Consider the following 25,217-nt stretch of genomic DNA (forward strand, 5'->3'; position numbering starts at 1 on the left):
TTCTTATTATTCTCCATAATGATTTTCATTGTAATGAATCATCCTGTCTAGATACACAATTATGTTTTTATTATTTAAATCAGCATGAATTAAAACAGTCTTCATGTCTTGATTTAAGTGTCATAAACTCAAATCCTAAATGATTAAATGTAAAAAAAAGGCATAATATTAGGAGGCACCAATAAGCAATATTTATTTATTCATCCATCTATTCATTAATTGTGCAAAAGTGTCAAAACAATGTGTGTTACTACTATGTTATTGACCATTTAAAGCTAATTTACTCTTTCTCTTTCTGGTTCTAAAGATACATGGATACAGGACTGTCTGCGGCCTATGAAACGAGGAGTGTTTTTCTCAGGGATGAAAATATGCAGTTTCATGATGCGATGGGAACACAGCAGGAGACCTGTGTGTGTGTGTGTGTGTGGTAGGACAGCTGTGTATCCAAGACATAAAATAAAATAAATAAATTACAGATTCAGTAGACAGCCCTACTCACCGTTCTCAGCTCTACACAGGTTTTCTGGCTTGTAACAATCCATAAATTGTTAAAATCCTAAACGTTTTTTAGGTTGATGCTCATAAAAATGCTGTTTCTCTTCTTTTCTGTGTTGCCAAATGAAAGTCTGAAAGCAGTTTGATTCTCTTTCAACATGTACACAAGCAAATCCAGGTCACGTGTCGCTTGATTTGGCATTTCTAAACTTCTAAATGTGTAGTTTTATATTGTAAATAACCTCTTAAAGTTTGGATAAACTGAAATCTGCAAAGGTAATTATTATAGATTTAACATTTACAATATAACACATTACATACTGTATATTATTAGTACAAGGGATGTACATGAGTGCTCTGATCTCACCTATTATTAATAATATGAACTATGGTCAGTTATTATAGTTAGGTGACTTTTTGCTAAATTTGAAAAAAAAAATTGAAGAATTGCTTTTAGGAAAATTCTTTTGAGAAATGTCAACTTTTTTTAGTTTAGGCTCTAATTCTCACTATTAACTAGTTGCTTATTATCATGCATATTACTAAGATATTATGTTAGCTGTTTATTACTTACAAAGCACATATTAATGCCTTATTCTGCATGACCATATTCGACATCTTTTAATCATACCCACCCAATATCTAAACTAAACTATTAATAAGCAGTAATTAGGAGTTTATTGAAGCAAAATTCATTGATAATAGTGAGAATTAGTACCTAATCGTAAAGTGTGACTTTTTTTCTTTTCTTTTTTCTTTTTTTTTTTGTAAATTCGGCCACTGATTTAAAGGATAGTTCACTTTGAAATTAATTTTTGATATGTTTTATCTTACCTCAAGGGCATCCAAAATGTAGGTGTCTTTGTTTTTCCACAGTATCTTCAATTTTAATATTTTTCGGTCAAACCGTTCGTGTCATCAGTCATATAATGCAGGTCAATGGTCACCACCTCAAGTCCAAATTAAACATGATTAAACATGACTCGTAAATGTATTTTTTTTGATGTCCTAAAACACGAAACGAGCTGTTTGTGTGAGAAAACCAACAGTATTTATATCGTTTTTACCTCATGTAACCACAGTCACAAAGCGCCCGTGCCCTCAGATCACTTGGACGTGGCTGTGGCTCAAGAGGTAAAAACGATATAAATACGTTCGTTTTCTCACACAAACCGCTCATTTTGTGTCTTAGGACATCAATGTGTACTTACATTTACGAGTCATTAAATCATGTTTAATTTGGACTTCTCTGCGCATGCTCTTTGAGGTGGTGACCATAGACCTCCATTATATGAACGGTTTGACCTAAAAATATCAAAATTGAAAATACTGTGGAAACAAAGACACCTACATCTTGGATGCCCTTGAGGGAAGCTAAAACATACCAAAAATTAATTTCAAAGTGAACTGTCCCTTTAAGAACCGATTCCAGTTCTTGATGTCATATGTTCTTCAGACCATAACATTGGTTCTAGGTCTGGAATCATATAATGGAATCAATCTGTAAAAATATCCTAATTGTATTCTATAACAATTCATTTTTTCGGAATTCTAAACTGTTTCAGCACAATCAACCTGACATTCTACAACACTGTCGTGTGTAAGCGTGTCTGGATGCTGGGGTGAAATCTGACTCCAGGTTTGGGAGGGAGAGCATCTGGAGAGCACCTAAAGCACTCCGCCCACCACTCCCAAACCTCCCGTCCAAACGGTTCCAGGACCACCAGGACACAGGTGTGTGTGTGTTTGGACACAGGTGGGTGTGTGTTTGGCATGTGCTGGAGGCGTGATGCAGGTGTACATGTGCCAATTTGGGGCCGTCTAATCTGGAGGTGGACGCAGGTGTGTGGCTACGAGATAATGGGCGCTTGAGGGGTTTCTGTTCTTTGGACAAAATAAAACGTCCTAATCAGTTGCATGATAGGCAAGAGTCTCGCGTGATATCATGACCCTCGTGCACGTGTAATGCAATGCCTTTATTAAGGGCAGGTGAGGCGGTAATGAGTCCTGCAATTATGTTCAAAAACGCATAACGCAGTTTGATTTGATCCAGGTAACGCCATGGTTTTGGGAAAGGAGAATATTTTACTCATACGAACGTTCAATGTATTTGCATGTCAGATGATACTATAAAAGTGACATTTGGATGTTATGTGAGTTTATTGATGGTAAACACTCTTTATATTGTGTCTCATGCAGAATCAACAGATTAAAATGATATGAAAGGCGCCATGCAACATGCAAAACACATAATGAAGTCTACGATTCACAGGGAAAATGTTTGTACAATGTTCTTTTAAAATAACTTTTTGGGTCTCGGTCATCTAATTTCATTTTCACTTTAATTGAATGTCAGTTGCGCTTGAAAATATATGAAGGTTATTGCAATAGACATCAAAAATATTGCATTATTTTTTCAGAAGTTTTTTTTAATTGATATTTAATGCAATTATATTTAGGTATTTTAAGTGTGCTTTAATTCGTATCTCAGTCTATATATGTTCTCTTTTTAAATATTTCTGCAGATACTGAAGTTATTTAGACCAAACTAGTCATAACAATGGTTTATTGCTAGTAAATGCACTGAATTACATTTTCTGTTTGTCTTGCAGGATCAACACTTTGAAATGATACGTAACTTGAAGCAGAAAGTAATGCCTCATTCACAGCCTGATGATGCATGGAAAAGGTTTTTGCAATTCACTCTCAAATGACTTGTTTCCTCTTGATCATCAAATATGCCACTTAATTTTCAATGGAATTGAATGTCAGATGCACTTTTTGGACACTTGAGTTACACATGATCCATCATCAAACGACGTGGCGACACTATTTTCTTAGAATATTTTGTTTTCAAATGCAGTTCACTGTAAAAAAAAATATTTTCAAGATTTGTTATCACAACATTTTTTCTTTTGTCAAATCAACTTAATTTTTTTTAGTTCAGATAACTTATCATTTCGAATCAATCTCCTTCATTGTATTAACTCACTTTTTCCAGTTCAATCAACTTAAAATTTTAAGGCAACCAGGTTACTTATTTTTTTTTATATTTTTTTACAGTATAGTGGCTTAAATGTCTTTTTTTATACATAATTCTGATTGGATACTGAAAATGACACGAGATTGTCAGTAAACACCCTGTCTTTTATTTTCTGTTTGTCTTGCAGAACCAGCAGATGAAGCTGATACGAAAGGCATCATGTAAATGTTGGCGATCTGCAGCGCTTTTATGGCGTCTGAGACACAGGACTAATTGTGTCCTCTGGTGAAGATGGATTTGCATGCTTTAACTTATGCAGCGTGACTCGCCTTGCTCTCGTACACTAACTCTGACACACACACACTCACTTTCAACCCCCTTCTGTTGAGCTCGCACGCTCTTACAATTGAAACAGACCTCGTGTATTTCCTCCTTTTCAAGAAAATGCCAACAGGTGGAGGTTTGATAGACCGGCCCAGACGCCAGATCGCACAGAGCAGAAAAAAGTCCGAATGAAATTTGCTGGAGCATGTGACCTGAACGGCCCAATGACACTCGGATGCTTTTTTTTTTTTTTAGTTGTGGGGAACGGTTAAACTTGTCGTCTGGCTAAGGGAGAAGCTTTTTCTGTGGGCCGCCACAACCACAAACCAAGTCTGCGACCGGTCACGGCTCTCTAGGCACTAGAGATCTGCGAGATAAAGATAGACGAGAGGGACTGAAGAGCACGAGGGGGGAGGGAGATGCGTGTTGATGTCATCGTGTGAAACAGACAATTCGCCGGAAAAACCACAGCGACACGTTTGCGCTCCTGCTCTTTTGCTCAAGGGTAAGCATCAGTTAACCACAGGCTGACCACCGATCGCAATCGCCCGTGTCTGTGAACCATGCACAGAGTCCCAGGACCGAACCGCCTCTCTGGACCGGCTCAGGGCGACCACGGGTTCCCGGGTGTGGGTGTGTACTGCATGTCGGGGTTCGGGGATCAGCGTTCGGGCCAAGCCTCTTGCATGTCGTCATGCGTGTGTGTTCTTGCTCTTTGCAGGGCAAAACGGGGAGCCCTTCAAAATTCGGGAGCAGATCAAGTTGGAAGCGTTGGATTCGGACGAAGACGAGGAGATGGCCTCCAACAGCATCTTCGAAAGCTTCTCGTCGTACCAGTCGTGCTTCTCCAGGGGTGAGTGTCCGAGCCGGTGTTTTACTCTCTCCACGCCGATGTTTGCGCAAAATGACGAAGCTGGTTTGCAGTGTCGGTGGAGTACTGAAATCTTGTGGCTGAATCTGAAAACCACAGGTCTGTGGGTTACTGAGTACTGGTTAACCTCATTCAATGCATGCTGGACTCCGACGGGTTTCCCAGCTGGAGAAAAACGGAGCTGTGTCGGTTTTTGCATCGTGCCAAACTTACTATTGCTTTAATGTTTTTTAAGCTCATGTTGCTTATGCTTTAATAGTGTGAGAGGTTGTATTGAACGCTGAACCCTCAATAGATTAATGAGGTTGATCTTCTCTGGCAGCGAGTCTGAAAGCTTCAGTGAGATCCAGGAAAAGAACAACAAGACTGAATTGAAGTAGAAACTGCATTGGCACTTTTCTTGAGAAATTCTTGTTCCATGAGGCTGTTTATTAAATATGTTTCGCCTTTAATGCACAAATTTTAGTTCACTTTTAAAAAAAACTTTTGCTGATATGCATGTCATCCGAGATGTCCATGTCTTTCTGTCTTCGGTTGAAAAGAAATTAAGGTTTTTGATGAAAACATTCCAGGATTTTTCTCCATATAATGGACTTCAATGGGGACCAAACGGTTCAAGGTCCAAAAGACGGTTTCAGTGCAAACTGTTCAAAGCGCTTTAAACAACTCCAGACGGGTCTTATCGAGCGAAACGATCGGTTATTTCAAAACTTGTTCCAAAAATGTAACTTTTCTAAGGACAAATGCTAGCCTTGCTCTATTCTGTGAGGCGCGTTTGTAACGTCACGTAATACGTAATTACGTTCAAAAGGTCACAGGCGACGTAGCCGGAAGTACAGAATCAGTGTTTACAAGTTTTACCTTTTAATTCCTTTTTTTGTAAACGGCGTTTGAGTTAGTTTCACGTTCAACCTATGCGTTCAACTTGTAAACATTGACTCTGTACTTCCGGCTACGTCGCCCGTGACCTTTTGAACGTAATTACGTATTACGTGACATTACAAACGGGCCTCACAGAATAGAGCAAGGCTAGCATTTGTCCTTAGAAAAGTTACATTTTTGGAATAAGTTTTGAAATAACCGATCGTTTCGCATGATAAGACCCTTATTCATCGTCTGGAATCGTTTAAAACGCTTTGAACAGTTTGCACTGAAACTGTCTTTTGGACCTTGAACCGGTTGGTTCCCATCGAAGTCCATTATATGGAGAAAAATCCTGGAATGTTTTCATCAAAAACCTTAATTTCTTCTCGACTGAAGAAAGAAAGACATGGACATCTTGGATGACATGGGGGCGAGTAAATTAATCAGCAAAAGTTTTTTCAAAAGTGAACAACTCCTTTAAACGATTCCAGACGATGAATAAGGGTCTTATCAAGCGAAACGATCACTCATTTAAAAAAAAAAAATAACAAAGTTTAAGTTTTATAAGCTCAAACGCTCGCTTTGCTCTGCTCTGTGATGCGCGTTCGTGACTCTCCTGTTCAAACTCGTTCATCAAAATGAACGAATCTTTTCCCGAGTCAACTCATTCATTTCGTTCGTTGGATGAACCAAATGACACGAAAAAAGATTCGTTCATTTCGTGCTCCCATTAAAGACAATTCAAATACAATACATAGTATGGCACAATAATTAGCGTTAACACATTTAGAGCTTCTTCATGCCATGAGAAAGAAGTCCACTCTTGGTCTAAATCTCAGTTCTGTTTTTTTTTTTATATTATTCTGATGAAAACAGCTTCATGTGTATGCAGCTCTGGACTTTCCCTCTCATTGGAGGCTGTGGAGTTTCTGAAGCGCTGTTTTTGATGCCTGTGGGTGTGTGAGTTCACAGCTGAGGCCCAAAGATGATGCTTTAGTTTCTTGCTCAGACTGAAAGGACTGTGGGTTAAGGGTGAATGGAAATTACCCTGGTTTGGTTAAACTGACTCATTTAGCGGGTCTGATGTCCTCCTCTCTGAGTGGATCATCTCACAGATGCTGTTAATTGGCTCTTCTAACTCACTCACTTCTAAATGTTTTAGTGTTTTTTTTAGAAATGCTCATTCTAGATCCTGGCGTGAGATCATTTCTAAAGATGATGTTAATGAGGTTATGAGGTCTGGTTGCTTTACTTGAAAGTCTCATTTCAGCTTGTTTGCTTATTGGTTTGTCAGCTAATTAAAATGTATTTATCAAGTTCATTCTTAACTGAAATTTGTGCAGGAGCTAGTCCTGTTAAAATTCAATTATTCATTTTTTTGTGAACAAATGTAGAGTCTCAGTTCTCAGTTCAATTATTTCTAACTGTTTTAGTGTTTTAAATCCACGTATGAAGCACTCGTGTTTGTTCTAGATCCTGTCGTGGGATCATTTCTAAAGGTGATGTTAATGAGGTTATGTTTTTACTCAGTTGCTCATTTCAGTTTCCTGACTGTCTGTTTCTCATACACACATGCATCTTGATGTGTGTGAGCGCTTTCAGTTAACACAGGAAGTTTATCAGTCGCACCCGATGCGTGTTTCTTCTTAAACACATGCGAACAGCCTCGATGTAACATCTCAAAAACGAGGCAAAGGCCACATGACTATAAATAAAAAAATCTTTTTTCTACTAATATACTTGAGATGTCTTTACGTGCATGAGTGAACATGCACTTCATTTGCTGTCATGTTTAAAATGTGATTTATATCCCATATAAAAACATTAGTGTAATGCATCTTATTGCATTTAATTTCTTTCTCATTTTATGTACACTGGGTTGTTTCAACCCAAATTTGGGTCAAATATGGACAAACCCAAATGTTGGGTTAATTAAAAAATGTACAGTTGAAAGTGAAAGTTGGGTTAAAATTTTGAATTACATTTTTAACCCAACATTTGGGTTTGTCCATATTTGATCCATGTAGAACTTGATTCACTCTAAGAAATGTTGGCTTGTTTCAACCCAAATTTGGGTCAAATATGGACAAACAGAAATGTTGGGTTAAAAATGCAATAAAAAAAGTTGAAAGTTAGAAATTTCATTTGTAACCCAAAATGTGGGTTTGTCCATGTTTCATCCAAATTTGGGTTAAAACAACCCAGCATTGTTTAGTGTCTGTAGAACTTGATTCACTCTAAAAAAAAAAGTTGGGTTGTTTCAACCCAAATTTGGGTCAAATATGGACAAACCCAAATGTTGGGTTAAAAATGCAATTAAAAAAAGTTAAAAGTTGAAGTTGGGTTAAAATTAAAACCCAAATTTGGGTCAAATATGGACAAACTCAAATGTTGGGTTAAAAATGCAATTAAAAAAGTTAAAAGTTGAAGTTGGGTTAAAATTAGAACCCAAATTTGGGTCAAATATGGACAAACCCCAATTTTGGGTTAAAAATGCAATTACAAAAAGTTAAAAGTTGAAGTTGGGTTAAAATTAGAACCCAAATTTGGGTCAAATATGGACAAACCCCAATGTTGGGTTAAAATTGCAATTAAAAAAGTTAAAAGTTGAAGTTGGGTTAAAATTAGAACCCAAAGTTGGGTCAAATATGGACAAACCCAAATGTTGGGTTAAAAATGCAATAAAAAAAGTTGAAAGTTAGAAATTACAGTTTTAACCCAAAATTTGGGTTTGTCCATATTTGGCCCCAATTTGGGTTAAAACAACCTAGCAATTTTAGAGTTTATGTAGAGCTTGATTCACTCTAAGAAATGTTGGGTTGTTACAACCCAAATATGAGTCAAATATGGACAAACCCAAATGTTGGGTTGTTGAAAGTTAAACATTACATTTTTAACCCAAAATTTGGGTTTGTCCATATTTGGCCCAAATTTGGGTTAAAACAACCCAGCATTGTTTAGAGTGTTGACGCAATATTATACGGCAAGTTGCGACAGTGCTTGACAACACTATAATATATCGAATCTCCGCTTTAGTTATTCCCTGACTTTACTTAGTTTGGACACATCTTGCACTCTATTTTCCTCACAATAACATTAGCAGTCGACTTCACGTCAAAGTAAAGCAGTTGTGTCCAATAATAGCTGCTCCAATCACTATATAAGAATGAAATACACCCGTTTCCCTGATTACCTCAACTGGGCAGAGGCTTTGCACATGTGTATGTTTTCCCATGTACATTTGCATTTATATTTAATTATATGTTGCATACAGCCCATTTGCATCTGCTTTTATCAAGGAAAAACTATCCATATGCAAAGTTGAAGGACATTTCAACATATGCAAGAGTGGAGTAGCGTACGTATATGCGCACTGGGTTTGTGTGTTTGTGGCCTTTTTCATCTATATCAGTGCACCAACCGACAGACACGTGCGAGGATTTACCCATATATCTCTCTGTGGTATCGCTTTATCAGATCGTGTGTGTGTGTGTGTGTATGTAACCCTCTCTATCTGTATCACTATCCATCTCAAATTCTCAAATTAAATCCGCTCTTAAAGTTACTTATTTTTTGTAAATATAAGTTTGATTTGACATTCTGGCTTGACATGTTTATTAGTGTGAGATTAGTGTGAAAGCCGCTTTAAGGCCCGTTCACACCGATCTAAGATAAAGATATAGATCTAAAAAAAATTCTCAACATTAATAGCAGAGTCCACAGCCATAACGGGAAACGATAACGTTGGAATCACTTTCAGAACGATTTTTAAAATATTGACAACCAATCAGAGACCTCGAGCAATGATACACAATGATATCGTCTGCCACGTGGACGCTAGTATAGATATTGCTATCATTATATCGTTATCGGTCTTGGTGCAAACGGCAAAAAGTAGTTGTTTAACGTGGCAAGTATGTTTTCTATAATTATTTTTTTGCAATCAGACCAGTTTTTGATCAACTAAATATTTTGCTTCAAATTATTTATTTAACTAGTTCATTGGAATAAAGTAAATTGTTACAATAAATCATTTTTTTTTTTAAATTACCATGACTTGAAGTAAGTAGTATCATCACATTTAGTTTTATTTCATACCACTAAATCTGCACACGGAACACAATAAATATAGGATTTACTTTTAAACAATTTCCACTTTTGAAATTCCTAGTAAATTTCACAAATAATTACAAAGAAACAGCAAGTAAGACGGTGAATTAAATGTTTTCTTGTTAAACTTACTCTAATAATCTGCTTTATTTGCAACTTTTCAGTGCTTGGTCTAATTGACGTCAGCAGAAAGATGCTTTTCTAGCTATTTATTGCATTTTGGTGGAGATTTCAAAGACATTTTGTGTCTTGCTTTGGTAAACACTGCATTTAATGAAGACGAATGAATTATATGATAAAATAAAAAAATTGAATATTGTACAAAAGTTAATTTATTTCAGTAATTCAACTTAAAAGGTGTAACTAATATATTATATAGACTCATTACATGCAAAGTGAGATATTTCAAGCCTGTTGATGATTATGGTTTACAGATATGAAAACCTTTGCACAATATTCTAATTTTCATATCTGTAAGCCATCAAACTTATAACACATAAAGGCTTGAAATATCTCACTTTGCATGTAATGAGTCTATATAATACATTAGTTTAATTACTGCAATAAATGAAGTTTTGCAGGATATTCTAATTTTAATGTTAATGTGGATTGGTGTGTGATGCCATATCTCTGCATGAGGTGTGTATGGTGAACTATAGCAGTTTTCCGAGAATACTGTATGTTTTATCACTTTCCTTCAGTTTCCTTCTCCATCTCGTCGCTTTCCACATATCTCTGGAGTGTTTAACTGTAGCTGAAAGTTTTACAAGGTTGCTTTTGTCCTCGTGTGGGTCGGGGTGTCGACAGAGATGGATTTACGGTGGTTATTGCGGCTCGTCTCGGGCCTGTGGACCTGCAGACGGAGCGTTTCGTCCCAGTGACTTCACGCCTGGCCAACGCTGATTCTGTTTATCTACATCTACAGGCACCTGAGAAGGAAGCCGCTTCGTCTGGCCAATGCTGATGCCGAAAGGGACTTGCATGGGGTCATAAATTCCTGTTCCTCGCTCCCGTTTGGGTGCTTTTAGCGGAACTAGGTGTGGATGGGAACGAGTAGTGGGAATGTGGTCCCCGACAATAAATTAGATGCTTTAACACACCTCATATTTTACCCGATGATGATGATGAGTGCATCGGCACGGCCCTTTCCCAGCACCTTCCCAGAGGCCTTTGCGGAGATTCGGACTTATACCTGATACGTATGATCCGATATGAAACGCTGATGTCTCGATATCTATATTGAGTTTCTGTTCTCGCTCTGCTGAAATGGATTTTCTGACCCTGCTCTCTTTACATGGAGCGGCTGCTGGGAGAGTTTGGGCCTGGTGATATCGAGCCCAGTGTCTGGTAGACAGGCGGGCCGGTCGCCAGTGAGCCCAGCGTCCGACAGAACCACGGTGGGGATGTATTGAGTGGCGTCACTAATGCGCAGCTCCAGGGAAGGAGATCAAGACTGAGCTGGTGCACAGAACAGGCTTGAAGATGGCGGTCGTCCGCCAGACGAGAAACGAATCACTGATTTTAGTCATTTTCTGAAATTCTGTCTCTGGGAAAAATTTTGAAAACATTTAATTTTTTTATTTTTTATTAAATTTTTTTTTTATAAAATTACTATTTTTGTTTACTACACATATTTCCTTAATATTTGGCCTTGATAATATGCTAATTATATATTTCATCATTAATAATGTGTTAATTTGCATTTGCGTCAATGTTGTTGAAAAATTGTAAATGTAGTAATCCACATATGTTTAAAAAAATATCAAAATATGTGTAAATATCTAATTATTTAATTTAGTTTTTAATAATATTTTTAACTACCTTAATATTAAGCCATGATAATATTACCCACGAGACCTATGCAAATTAGATATTTAATCATTAATTGTGCTAATTTTGCATTCGCATGTTGTTGAAAAATTGTGAATATAGTAAACAAAATATTGATTTTTTCGCATTTTTATATAAATATTTCCAAAAAGTAATTTTGTTATGAAATATTATTTATTAAACTATCTATCCATCCACTGTTTTTAATTTTACTAACAGACAGTACAGTAAAAAAATAAATAATAAAATAATAATTCATTACTTTTATATAGCGCTTTTCTAGACACTAGAAAACACATACAAGAAAAATGTATGTGAAGTGCTTAAAAAAATTAATGTTAATAAAAAATTTAAAAAAAAAATGTTAATACTATGCATCATTTGTGAATGCACTCTTTTCTTATTTTTACACAAATTATGAGGTAAATAAGTAGTAGATTAAAGACAAATTAACACTAGTAACAGTTAGTTCGTGCAAAGTTGGTTCATGCATGTTTATTAGAAGAGAATCTGTCCGAAAATGACAAATTGAGCATTTTTTTTTCTCAATAAAGATGAAAATCAGATTATAAGTTGAGAACTGATTGGTCCGTGTCTCTGTACAGCGAGAGTGATGTTTCTTCAACTGCTGCACATGATGGAAACATGGTGATGCCTGTCCTAATATCATGCAATTTTTTAACGTTAATTAAAAAAAAAGTCCGACTGTAGCAGTTTGAAGTGTATTTCTCCAGGGAGGTTTGTTTTGGCGTGAACACACACCAGTTTCATCTCAATAATTATTTTGAGGGCAGACATTGATTCCCTGACCACATTGTATTAAATCAACCGCTTGATTGGTCAACCATCGATCTGCTCGAGGTTCGTATTGAATGGCCGGCGTCCAGTTTGTCATGATGAAGATTTCATGATGAAAGCCGCTTTTGGAGGCCAAACACGTGCCTGGTAATATGAGAGGGCCCAAAGGTTTCATAACACGCATGTGGAGGGAAGCTTCTGTGTATGTTCAGAAACCACAGAGAGGTTGTTTTAGCACTGACAAGAGTTCAGGAGCTCCGAGGTCTTCAGTTCTTCCCCTCACCCTCTTTTCCTGTCAGCCGACAGCTTCTCGGTATAGGGAGAGACGTGTTGTTACAAACCGGAGTCTCCGCTTTAACACCTAAAGGCCTGCGTGTCGTTTGAGAAAGCGGAAGAAGGCTCAGTTGACAGGAAGAAGTATCTTTTGCAAGGTGTTCGAGGAGCGAGTCCCTCTCTCTCTCCGGCTGTTTTGTGTGCACCGGATATGTGCAAAACCCGAGTGCAACTCTGAACTGCAGATATCCTCATCATGTGGGTTTAATATCCAGCGTTAGTGAAGCTATACGCTCAATCCTGTCAAGCTACAGGCTGCTCATAACTGTAATGTTGAACTACACTTGTACTTAACCACACAAGCTATCCATAAAAAAGTATCCTATTTATTTAACCTGTTAATTTCAGTAATCTGAATATTTTCACCCAGAAAGTGTTTGTTTATTTTTTTATTTTAACCTGTTAATTTCGGTTAACTGAATATTTTCACCCAGAAAGTTTCATTTATTATTGATTTGTTTGTTTATTTATTTATTTTAACCTGTTAATTTCAGTAATCTGAATATTTTCACCCAGAAAGTTTCATTTATTTGTTTGTTTGTTTATTTATTTGTGTATTTATTTAAACCTGTTAATTTCGGTAAACTGAATATTTTCACCGAGAAAGTTTAATTAATTAATTAATTTATTTATTTAAACCTGTCAATTTCGGTAAACTGAATATTTTCACCCAGAAAGTTTAATTTATTTATTTATTTATTTATTTTAACCTGTTAATTTCAGTAAACGGAATATTTTCACCCAGAAAGTTTAATTTATTTAAATTTTATTTATTTTTACCTGTTAATTTCGGTAAACTGAATATTTTCACCCTGAAAGGTTCATTTATTTATTTATTTATTTATTTTAACCTGTTAATTTCAGTAAACTGAATATTTTCACCCAAAAAGTTTAATTTATTTATTTGTTTGTTTATTTATTTATTTTAACCTGTTAATTTCAGTAAATGAAATATTTTCACCCAGAAAGTTTCATTTATTTATTTATTTGCTTACTTATTTATTTATTTTAACCTGTTAATTTCAGTAAACTGAATATTTTCACACAGAAAGTTTCATTTATTTATTGGTTTATTTCTTTTAACCTGTTAATTTAATTAAATTGAATATTTTCACAGAGACAGTTCAAATTAATTAAACGATTCACTATTTATTATTTATTAAGTTTATACTGTCTGATTGAATACATTCATGTAAGATAAAGAATATTTTCGGCGAGCATGTTTTTTGATTATCACTCATCGCTGTTCACCTGAATGCAAATGTGCGATGTGAAAAACAGTTTGTAAACAGCTAACTGTCACGCTACTGAAAAACTGCGGTTAAGTCACTAGCATCTCTACTTTTAGATAGTTACTCACAACACTTTTCACATCAAGCAACTGTTCAAAGGTCCCAGGCTTTGTGTGCGTGTGCATGTTTTTAAAGTTTCTTTGCTGAGCGCTTGTATCGATGGCAGAGGTCTGTCTGTGGTAGCGCAGCGGTGAGTGTGGCGACCTGGCTAGCCACAGTTCCTTACCCACATGCAAAGTAGCCTAACCAAAGATCTCATTCAGGCTAACACAGTCATGTAGAAACATGCATGTAGAAGTAAAAACAGAACCGCGTTAGTCACGGACTCACTGACTCACTAGTGGAACAATCTACATGCTGCTTTTAAAAAACTTTCACATCAGTTTTTGCCAAAGTCAATATTCAAAACTGATAGTATTCAAACACATGCACTGTGTAAAATAGTCTATTTTTAGTGAGTTTGATTTTTAATTGATGGGTATTGTGCGAAATTATATATACAATGCATGCCAAAAAAAAGCATAATTGCATGTCTGTTTTTAAAACATTAATCAACATCTGATAAGCTTTCGCAAGTCTGACTGTAAGACTATTTGTTCTCAATACTAGTCACAAGTCAAATAAGAACGACCACAGAACTCCTCTCAGTGGTTAAAGCTCATGCATTCACACTGATTCTGAAACGATGGAGGGTCCACGTGCACACTTCTCTTTTTCTGTTGAATGATTGACAGGGCAGTCATTGGATGGGGGTGCACTTCCTGATGGAACATCCTTTGCAGCATCAGTTATTGTGTGTTACAGTGTGTGTGTGTGTCTTTCAGTTAGACTGAGAGTTTCTAACGGTGGCCTTACAGCTGTAGTTTCCTTCCTCTGCAGTATCAGCTTCACAGGAAGCTGTTATTCAGTGCTTTTACGCACGCAATATTAAAAGATCTGCAGAACCAACCCTTACAAAATGTTTGGTGGTACCATGGTACAACTATGGTGTCACTGTCAGTTGGCTGTACTGTGGCACTTTTACATGTACCATGGTACAACTATGGTTTTTGGGCATTTACAATGGTGCTACTGTGCTTTTGTCCATGATGCTACTCTAATTTTGGCAATTTATTATTGTGTTATTATGGTTTCTGGACGTTTACCATGATGCAATGTAGTTTTTTGGACATTTACCATGGTGCTACTGTGGTTTTTGGACACGTGACATTGTACTACTATGGTTTTGTCCATGGTGCTACTATAATTTTGGACATTTATCATGCTGTTACTATGGTTTCTGGACGTTTACCATGGTGCAACGTAGTTTTTGGGCATTTACAATGGTACAACAATGGTTTCTGTACATTTACCATGGTACAACTATGGTTTTTGGGCATTTACCATGATGCTATTGTGCTTTTGTGCATGGTGCTGCTGTAATTTTGGTAATGTATTATTGTGTTATTATGGTTTCTGGACGTTTACCATGATGCAACGTAGTTTTTTGGACATTTACCATGGTTTTACTATGATTATTGGAGATGTACCATGGTAATACTTTGTTTTTTAGACATTTACCATGGTCCTACTGTGGTTTTTGGACACGTGACATTGTACTACTATGGTTTTGTCCATGGTGCTACTATAATTTTGGACATTTATCATGCTGTTACTATGGTTTCTGGACGTTTACCATGGTGCAACGTAGTTTTGGGGCATTTACCATGGTACTACTGTGGTTTTTGGACATTTACCATGGTGCTACTGTGGTTTTGTCCATGGTGCTACTGTAATTTTGGACATTTATCATGGTGTTACTATGGTTTCTGGACATTTACCATGGTACAACGTAGTTTTTTGGACATTTACCATGGTACTACAATGAATTTTGGACATTTATCATGCTGTTACTATGGTTTCTGGACATTTACCATGGTGCAACGTAGTTTTTTGGACATTTACCATGGTACTACAATGAATTTTGGACATTTATCATGCTGTTACTATGATTTCTGGGCATTTACAATGGTACAACTATGGTTTCTGGGCATTTACAATGGTGCTTCTATGGTTTTGGACATTTACCATGATGCTATTGTGCTTTTGTCCATGGTGCTGCTGTAATTTTGGTAATGTATTATTGTGTTATTATGGTTTCTGGACGTTTACCATGATGCAACGTAGTTTTTTGGACATTTACCATGGTTTTACTATGATTATTGGAGATGTACCATGGTAATACTTTGTTTTTTAGACATTTACCATGGTCCTACTGTGGTTTTTGGACACGTGACATTGTACTACTATGGTTTTGTCCATGGTGCTACTATAATTTTGGACATTTATCATGCTGTTACTATGGTTTCTGGACGTTTACCATGGTGCAACGTAGTTTTGGGGCATTTACCATGGTACTACTGTGGTTTTTGGACATTTACCATGGTACTACTGTGGTTTTTGGACATTTACCATGGTACTACTGTGGTTTTTGGACATTTACCATGGTACTACTGTGGTTTTTGGACATTTACCATGGTGCTACTGTGGTTTTGTCCATGGTGCTACTGTAATTTTGGACATTTATCATGGTGTTACTATGGTTTCTGGACATTTACCATGGTACAACGTAGTTTTTTGGACATTTACCATGGTACTACAATGAATTTTGGACATTTATCATGCTGTTACTATGGTTTCTGGACGTTTACCATGGTGCAACGTAGTTTTTGGGCATTTACAATGGTGCTTCTATGGTTTCTGGGCATTTACAATGGTACAACTATGGTTTCTGGGCATTTACAATGGTACAACTATGGTTTTTGGACATTTACCATGGTACTACAATGAATTTTGGACATTTATCATGCTGTTACTATGGTTTCTGGACATTTACAATGGTACAACGTAGTTTTTTGGACATTTACCATGGTACTACAATGAATTTTGGACATTTATCATGCTGTTACTATGGTTTCTGGACGTTTACCATGGTGCAACGTAGTTTTTGGGCATTTACAATGGTACAACTATGATTTCTGGGCATTTACAATGGTACAACTATGGTTTCTGGGCATTTACAATGGTACAACTATGGTTTTTGGACATTTACCATGGTACTACAATGAATTTTGGACATTTATCATGCTGTTACTATGGTTTCTGGACGTTTACCATGGTGCAACGTAGTTTTTGGGCATTTACAATGGTACAACTATGATTTCTGGACATTTACAATGGTGCTTCTATGGTTTTGGACATTTACCATGATGCTATTGTGCTTTTGTCCATGGTGCTACTGTAATTTTGGCAATTTATTATTGTGTTATTATGGTTTCTGGACATTTACCATGATGCAACGTACAAATCGACAAAATGTCCAGGAAATCTAAATCATTTGTCTCGCTGCATTTTAAAACAAAGACAAGACTGTGGAGGGAGGCGATCGCGTTGCTCCATTATGAGCGCGCAAGTCGCACGCCTACATTTGAAATCGAACTTGAGCGCGCAAAAGACGTGAGCAGTCTTTTAACGGCTATATCATGCTGACTCAAAAGATTGTGTTCTCTTAATGTTTTCGTTTTTATTTGTACACTTGACGCATTTGAAAATGGCCTAACAAAACGAAAATAAACCTATACGCGCTCCTACAGCCTATTATTAGGATTGTTTTTAGGCTATTTGGGTTTTTTGTCTGTTGTTTTAAAACGCCTTGATCGTCAGGACTAAAGTTAACCCATAGCTTTGAAAGTAAAGAAGAATATAAAGCCTGTATAAACGAGAGCTTTTGTTGGGATTATGTGGCAGAGCTATATTTTTTACAGCGTGCGGTGTGGTCAGGTGCGCGATTGTGACTGTTACTATAGACCTAGGACAGAGCTCTTCACTTTTTGCAGTTAAAAAATCACTTAATTTTCAAAGAATTGCATTATTATTATAGTTTTTTTTCGTTGTTGTTTTATACAATTTATACAATTGTTTAAAAAATGTTTAATCAAAACATCACGTTTTTTTTTTTTTTAGTCGACTAATCGTTGCGCAGGACAAGACTTTGGTCACCTAAGGATTTTTTGGTTGACTACAGCCCTACTCCCAGGGTAGTTCATTACGTATATAGATATCTCTCTGATATCTCCATTATGCTGTCTGTGTGCTCTGTCTGGATACAAACACTGCACTGTGTGGGATCTGACTGCATTCACAATATATATGTGTGTGTTGTAATGTATACGAAGATGAAGAGTAGAAGATTAGCTCTGGAGTCAGAGTTCATTTACATATTGTACGCAGATCTTATTTACATACAGTATATACTCGTGTTTCTGCCTCATCTTCTGTTTTGGCCCGTACAGTAGATTCCTCGACACTATTTGACTGTTATCATCTCCATCTTTGATTTACATGTTCTCTCTCATCTACATCTGACGCCTGTCTTTCTCTTGCTCCAATGAAATCAGTTCGTCAGACAAATGACATGCACAAATAGCTGTGTCCTTTTAAAGCACGTGTGTGTGTGTGTGTGTGTGTGGTGCAAGAATGCGATCCACAAACTACACGATCCACGTCTGCTGAGGTAATTATGCCGTGTGACTCAGCGCTCTTGGCTAGCGTCCTGGGCACAGCTAGCATCACCTGTTTCAGCACAGTCGTCCAGGCGCCCGTGTGTGTGTGTGTGTGAGCTATGCTTAGTCAGAGGAGATGGCAGTGAACAGTTGTCTATGTTTAGTCACAGCATCAGTGATACAGAGACTCCTCTGGTCGCCGTCTAGCCGCAGAAGAAAGCCATAGTCATGTCTAGCCACCGCGTCTCGCTCCGTTTAGCGCTAATGCTTACATGGATGCACAGAAATGGACTTGCATGAACTCTGTGTGTGTGAGTGTGTTTTGCTGTGTTTAAAGACTTGAGCTGTGACAGTGTAAACCAAGGGAGTGCCAAAAGACATTAATTACTGCAAAAACTGATGAATGCACAGGAAAAGACAAAAGGAAATAATGTTTAAAACTAAACTCATTAAAACTTTAAGAAATGCTGTCTGAAAACAAGTGTGGCGTACCATGGCGGAGCTTCGGGTTTGGATGTTTTTTGGACATCTAACATGATACGATATGGTTTTTGGACCTTAAAAACTTCTTGTTTTTGGGGTATTTATTTGACTAATTTATTTTATTTGCCCTCAAGTATTTGTATTTATTTATTTTATAAGTATTATTTTTTTTTATTAATATTAACTTTTTGTTTTTTTACATTTGGATACACAGATATTGGTACGACATTGAAATTTAATTGAAACTTACAAAAATTTGTTCAGAATTTAACACATTTTATTTTTGATAAATACAATAAAACCTATGAATGCCATGAATTTAATATTCTATAACCTCAAATGATTTGCAAACACACTTTTCCAGAATAATTTATGGGAAAATAATTTGATGTATTGAACATTATACTACAGCCGATAGTCCTTTTATTATATATATATATATATATATATATATATTTTTTTTTGTAACTTTTTTCCCCGCTATTTCTTTAAACATTATTGAACATTAGGGTGCAGCTAATTTATTTCAGACAGGTCAGATCATTTTCTGATTATGAGAAATGTTTATTTAATTTAGTTAATTTAGAAATTGGAGACATCGTTTGATTGCAGATGTCGGTATCTTGGCAAAATGAGCACAGTTGTAGACGCTATTGAGATCTCTTCAGAAAGGAGAAAAAGTTCTCAATGTTGACTAAATAAATGACCTTTGTGATTTTTCTTTCCAGTAGCTTTCAGACGGTAATCCAGATAGTCTGTGTGGTCCCAAGCTGTCCTCTGTAACCTATGTGAGTGAATTACAGACCACAGGCCCCTCCCCCCTCCTCCTTGGCCCCGCCCACGCCTCGGGGAGCCCGGGACCATGTGGCAAAACTGGCCCGGGATCTGAGAGTCCTTCGGCCCGTTTGATCCGCTCCACACAACATCCGCAGCACAGGAAGAGGATCTCTAATAAAGCCTCTTCATTTCCTTTTATTTTCATTTCTTCCCAATCTCCTTCCTCTCGAGAAAAAAAACAGCCTATACCAGCTAAACTGGATCAGCTGGTGACCAGTGGAAGCTGAGACACATTCAAACTGGTTTTAACATGGCTATGCACCAGCAATGCCAGTTGAAGTGGTATTATTTCATGGTAAACTAGGAAAAGAGACTTGGTAAAGATGTTGCAGGCTAAACTCGAACCTACTCGAGCCAATGGGTGTAAAGAGTGTGATCCTTTCCCATCCGGTTTAGACTTCTCAATAATATCTCCTCTCGTTTATTAGAGTAGTTCACTTTTGAAAAAACTTTCGCTGATAATTTACTCACCCCCATGTCATCCAAGATGTCCATGTCTTTCTGTCTTCAGTCGAAAAGAAATTAAGGTTTTTGATGAAAACATTCCAGGATTTTTCTCCATATAATGGACTTCAATGGGAACCAAACGGTAAGACAGTTTCAGTGCAAACTGTTCAAAGGGCTTTAAACGATTCCAGACGATGAATAAGGGTCTTATCAAGCGAAATGATCGCTCATTTAATAAATAAATAAATAACAAAGTTTAAGTTTTATAAGCACAAATGGTCGCCTTGCTCTGTTTTGTGATGCACGTTCGTGACTCTCCTGTTCGAATTCATTCATCAAAATGAGCGAATCTTTTTCCGAGTCAATTCGTTCGTTGCGTTCGTTGAATGAACCAAATGACTCAGAAAAAGATTTGTTCATTTTGATTGACAAAGACATGGACATCTTGGATGACATGGGTGTGAGTAAATTATCAACAAAAGTTTATTTCAAAAGTGAAAAAACATAATTTAGACTCGAACAAGTGTAAATATATTAAAACAATAATACAATACAATACAATTTTCAAAATAGTGTCATGTTTTATTAATTTAGTAAACAAGAAATATAGCTATTTAAAAAGTTAATTTTATTATTTTTATATTATTACTATTATTATTATTGTTATTATAAATCAGATAAAAAGATATGTACTAGGGATGGGCACCGATTAATCGCATCCAAAATAAAAGTTTGTGTTTACATGATATATGTTTGTGTGGTGTGTAAAACTATTTTGTATATATAAATGATATACAAAAAAAAGAATACATAAAATAATAATAATACATAAATAATAAATGTATATATTTAAGAAAAATGTGTTCTTAATACATCAAATATTTATATTTATACATAATATTAATTATGTATAAATATATATAAAGTATATACATGCAAATATTTGTTAAATATATACATGCATGTGTGTGTATTTATATATACAAAATAATTATACGCACCACACACACATATCTTACGTAAACACAAACTTTTATTTTGGATGCGATTAATCTAATATGCACTGATAAATAATGTTTTACTTTATACAATCATCTTTATTCCTAACGAAAGATGTTTCTTTGTATTATTTCATACATTTTCATCTTGATTTTCCCCTTTTTTTACCCATTTTCCATCCATTCTGAAATGCTAAAGTACTAAATCAAGTCCCGTCCTAAACAATTTTTTCTTTTTTATTATTTATTATTATTTTATTATTTATTTGCCTTAAGCTGTGTTGTGTGTTTGTGTGAATGTAAGGCCTCACCTTCACCAGATCGGTCAATAATGAATCTGTCGGGGTGTAGATCCATGCGGCGGCTGCACTGATACACTCCTCAATGCAACTGGCAGAAGCAGTCTAGAAATATTGATCAGTATCCCATAAAGCACGGGTAGACGGGGTGAAGAAGAGGAAGGGAGTGAATATCAGGGTGTTTCCATTGATTGCAACATGGCTCTTTGACAGGATCCTCTTTGTTCCTTTGAAGACTGTAACTGAGAGCGCTAATCGCTCCTTGACGAACTTGCTCTATAGACACAAATGAACTGTCTGACTGCTGAGATGTTTGGGGGCGATTGTGCTGGATGTGAGAGGACAATGGTTGACTGTTTCGGCCTGAGGACAAATGATTTAAGAGGAAGTAGCACTTTCTCCACTTTCTTTCTTTCTCTCTCCACCTGCGTCTTTGCCTGAGCTTTTCCCTGTCACGGCGAGTGTCTGACGTGCTTGTGGACACCCAGGACCATAGACTGTAAAAAATATGGACAAAGCACCTGTGACGACTCTCTGAAGAACGGGTTTGAAGCTGTTTATGGGGGGTATGGGCGGCGCCATACTGGAAAATCTTGGAAAATACAAAATACAAAAGTTTCAGAAAGGATACAGAGGTGATATGATGTGTTGTGTCACATCATCAAATTCACTCGGCGCAGCTGTCAACATATCAGCTGTCAATCAAAGTTAACCGCCCTTATTTGTCATACGTTTTATATCTAAATATGATCTAAAGTTAACTAACGAGTTAGAAAAAAATTCACCCCCCTCAGTTGTCAGAACATATTGAAGATTACAATAAAAATCCATGGGACCAAACTGTAAACATATGAATTTATGCCGTGAAAACGGATATTATAACATGACGTCTATGGATTTTTGGGACCGGCCTCTAGTGGATTTGAGATGTATTGAAGTTTATCGCTCTTCCGGGTAGGCTTCATCTTTCATGTTAGAATGTTGCCGCTTGGAGAGGACACATGCAAACACGCTCGATTACCCACAAACCCAGGGTCCTTTGATCAGTCTTAAAGCACATGTGCTCGGAGTAGTTCACTTTTAAAAAAAACTTTTGCTGATAATTTACTCGCCCCCATGTCATCCAAGATGTCCATGTCTTTCTTTCTTCAGTCGAAAAGAAATTAAGGTTTTTGATGAAAACATTCCAGGATTTTTCTCCATATAATGGACTTCAATGGGGTCCAAACGGTTCAAGGTCCAAAAGACAGTTTCAGTGCAGCTTCAAAGGGTTTTAAACGATTCCAGACGATGAATAAGCGTCTTATCTAGCACTTGAAAAAAGATTTGTTCATTTTGATAAACGGGTTCGAACAGGAGAGTCACGAACGCTCATCACAGAACAGAGCAAGGCGAGCATTTGTGCTTATAAAACTTAAAAATGTGTATTTATTTATTAAACGAGTGTTCGTTTTGCGAGATAAGTCCCTTATTCATCGTCTAGTGTCGTTTAAAGCCCTTTGAACAGTTTGCACTGAAACTTTCATTTGGAACCGTTTGGACCCCATTGAAGTCCATTATGTGGAGAAAAATACTGGAATGTTTTCATCAAAAAACCTTGAAGAAAGAAAGACGTGGATATCTTGGATGCCAAAATTATCAGGAAAAGTTTTACTACTCCTTTAAAGTCCTGATGTAGCCTAGCGAGTAGAGCACACGCTCCGACATGTTGTTTCTGAGTCAGCTTCTCTGTCCCGTCTGATTTAAGTGTGTACACTAGTAAAAGTGTGTCTGTCACATTTGGCCTACTCAGTTTGATTACTTTTGCTACAATAAGGCGCTGACGGTGATGGTGAACGACGTTTCAGTTGGTCGAGATGCATGCGGCCGCCTTCATGCCACTCCGTTCCTCAAAACTGTGAGACCGCAACAGGGAATGCCAATATAACGGTCAATACTGGCACACGGTCAGAGCCGCTCTGCCAAACCACAGAAACCCTCCTAGACTTTGATAATGGACCATCCGTAGCACCACCAGGCCCGATGGGATCCGTCCCCGAACGCTTCTCCGTGTGGTTAACGACTCGGAGATGCAAAGTGTGTCGTGCGCCATCGTTTCCCGGCTTTCCATGTGTCTGTTGCTAATTTATTTATCTGTGGAGTTTTATTGCTTGAATGTTCTTCTGGCTAATTTGGTAGGCCCTCATCCGCATAATAGTTTGAGTGAAGGTGAGAGTGATGAACAGGCCTTCTGGAAATGACTTTTGTCCCAGGACTTTATGAGTTATTAATTGATTTTGTGGGTGACTAATGACTTTTTTATTGAGCAGTTTCGTCACGCTCCTGGGGGGAGAAAAGCTGGACTGACCACATCAGACTCTACACTCTAAAAAATGCTGGGTTGTTTTAACCCAATTTTGGGTAAAATATGGACAAACCCAACAATTGGGTAAAAAATGTAATTTAAAAATTTAACCCAATGGCTGGGTTTGTCCATATTTTACCCAAAATTGGGTTAAAACAACCCAGCATTTTTTAGAGTGTAGCCTAGATATGGAGGTCCGCTTTCTTAAGAGCGCACGCGTGTGTCCTGGTAAACCCTACGTCACAAGGACAAAACATCCCCACGAAGAGGACAACACCCAAAATCATTGTCCTTGTGGGGACATTTTTAGGTCAAGCTTCAAGTGTGCGGACAGCTTATTTATTTTTTGAGTTTTCTAGTCTTGTCTGTCTATCGTGAGTGCGGTGAAACTCCCTCAATAGGTCACCGTGAGCTGATAAATCATACTAAGTGATGCTTTTTGAAAATGTAAAAATGCAGAAAGTTGTCTCTGGGGGTAGGGGTCGACTGATATGTGATTTTCAGGGCCGATGCCAATACCGATTTTTACAGATCAAATAGTAGTAGTACTTTATTGTCATTGTGATGGTCAAGTGATGGCAGATCAATTCCTTGGATTTTCTGCCCTAAATAGACTGATAACTGATATTTTTAACTGATATATATATTAGGGCTGGGCAATGATTAATCGTGATTAATTGCATCCAAAATAAAAGTTTGTGTTTACATAATATATGTGTGTATAATTAATTTGTATATATAAGTACTCACACATGTATGTATATATTTAAGAAAAAATGTGTTATTAATATACCAAATATTTATATTTTTTCTAATATTAATTATGTATAAATATATATAAAGTATATACATGCAATATTTTTAAATATATACATGCATGTGTGTGTATTTATATATACAAAATAATTACACACAGCACACATATGGTCTATATATATAATATATATAATATATATATATATATTATTCTTAATTTTGACATTAATTTACATAGCTATAGCCTATGTCTGGTGTAAAACTGTAAATTATTGTCAAAATCAAGAATAACAAAGAATTTGACAAATACTTTCTTTAAATGATTTTAAACATATCTTTGAATCTGAGAACTGTTATTAATAATAGTAACTTGTAAAAAAGTGCAAGGAGCACCCAGCAAAATTCTGTAAACATTTAAAAAATTTTAAGTAAAACTTAAAAACTCTGTTTTAATATTTAAATAAAATTTTAGTAATCAAAAATCATCAAACTTATTCAATTTATTTACAGTTTAACAAAAATGCAATGTTTAGGGCTTCGTGAAAAAACGAACTTTTATTCTGACGGGTTGCCGTGGAGATCTTTGAGTTTCTGTGTGTTTATATGACA

General features: G+C 36.5%; 1 protein-coding gene across 7 annotated transcripts in view; it reads left to right on the forward strand.

The window, feature by feature from the left end:
- The window catches only part of runx1 (RUNX family transcription factor 1), a 115,433-nt gene that overhangs the window by 51,619 nt on the left and 38,597 nt on the right, over nt 1-25,217 (forward strand). For 4 of the 7 annotated variants that reach the window (XM_089132580.1, XM_089132577.1, XM_089132579.1 and 1 more), the window contains 4 exons: nt 2,064-2,232; nt 3,111-3,187; nt 3,669-4,310; nt 4,527-4,658. In XM_089132580.1, coding sequence (XP_088988706.1) covers nt 4,235-4,310; nt 4,527-4,658 — 208 coding nt within the window. In that variant the 5' untranslated portion in view covers nt 2,064-2,232; nt 3,111-3,187; nt 3,669-4,234. Of the gene's footprint in view, nt 1-2,063; nt 2,233-2,754; nt 2,778-3,110; nt 3,188-3,668; nt 4,439-4,526; nt 4,659-25,217 lie in introns of those variants that run through there. The other 3 variants (XM_039648350.2, XM_039648349.2, XM_089132576.1) reach the window with 3 other exon arrangements.

The sequence above is a fragment of the Pimephales promelas genome, chromosome 6 (assembly GCF_988280905.1).
Source record: "Pimephales promelas chromosome 6, fPimPro1.hap1.1, whole genome shotgun sequence".
NCBI lineage: Eukaryota > Metazoa > Chordata > Actinopteri > Cypriniformes > Leuciscidae > Pimephales > Pimephales promelas.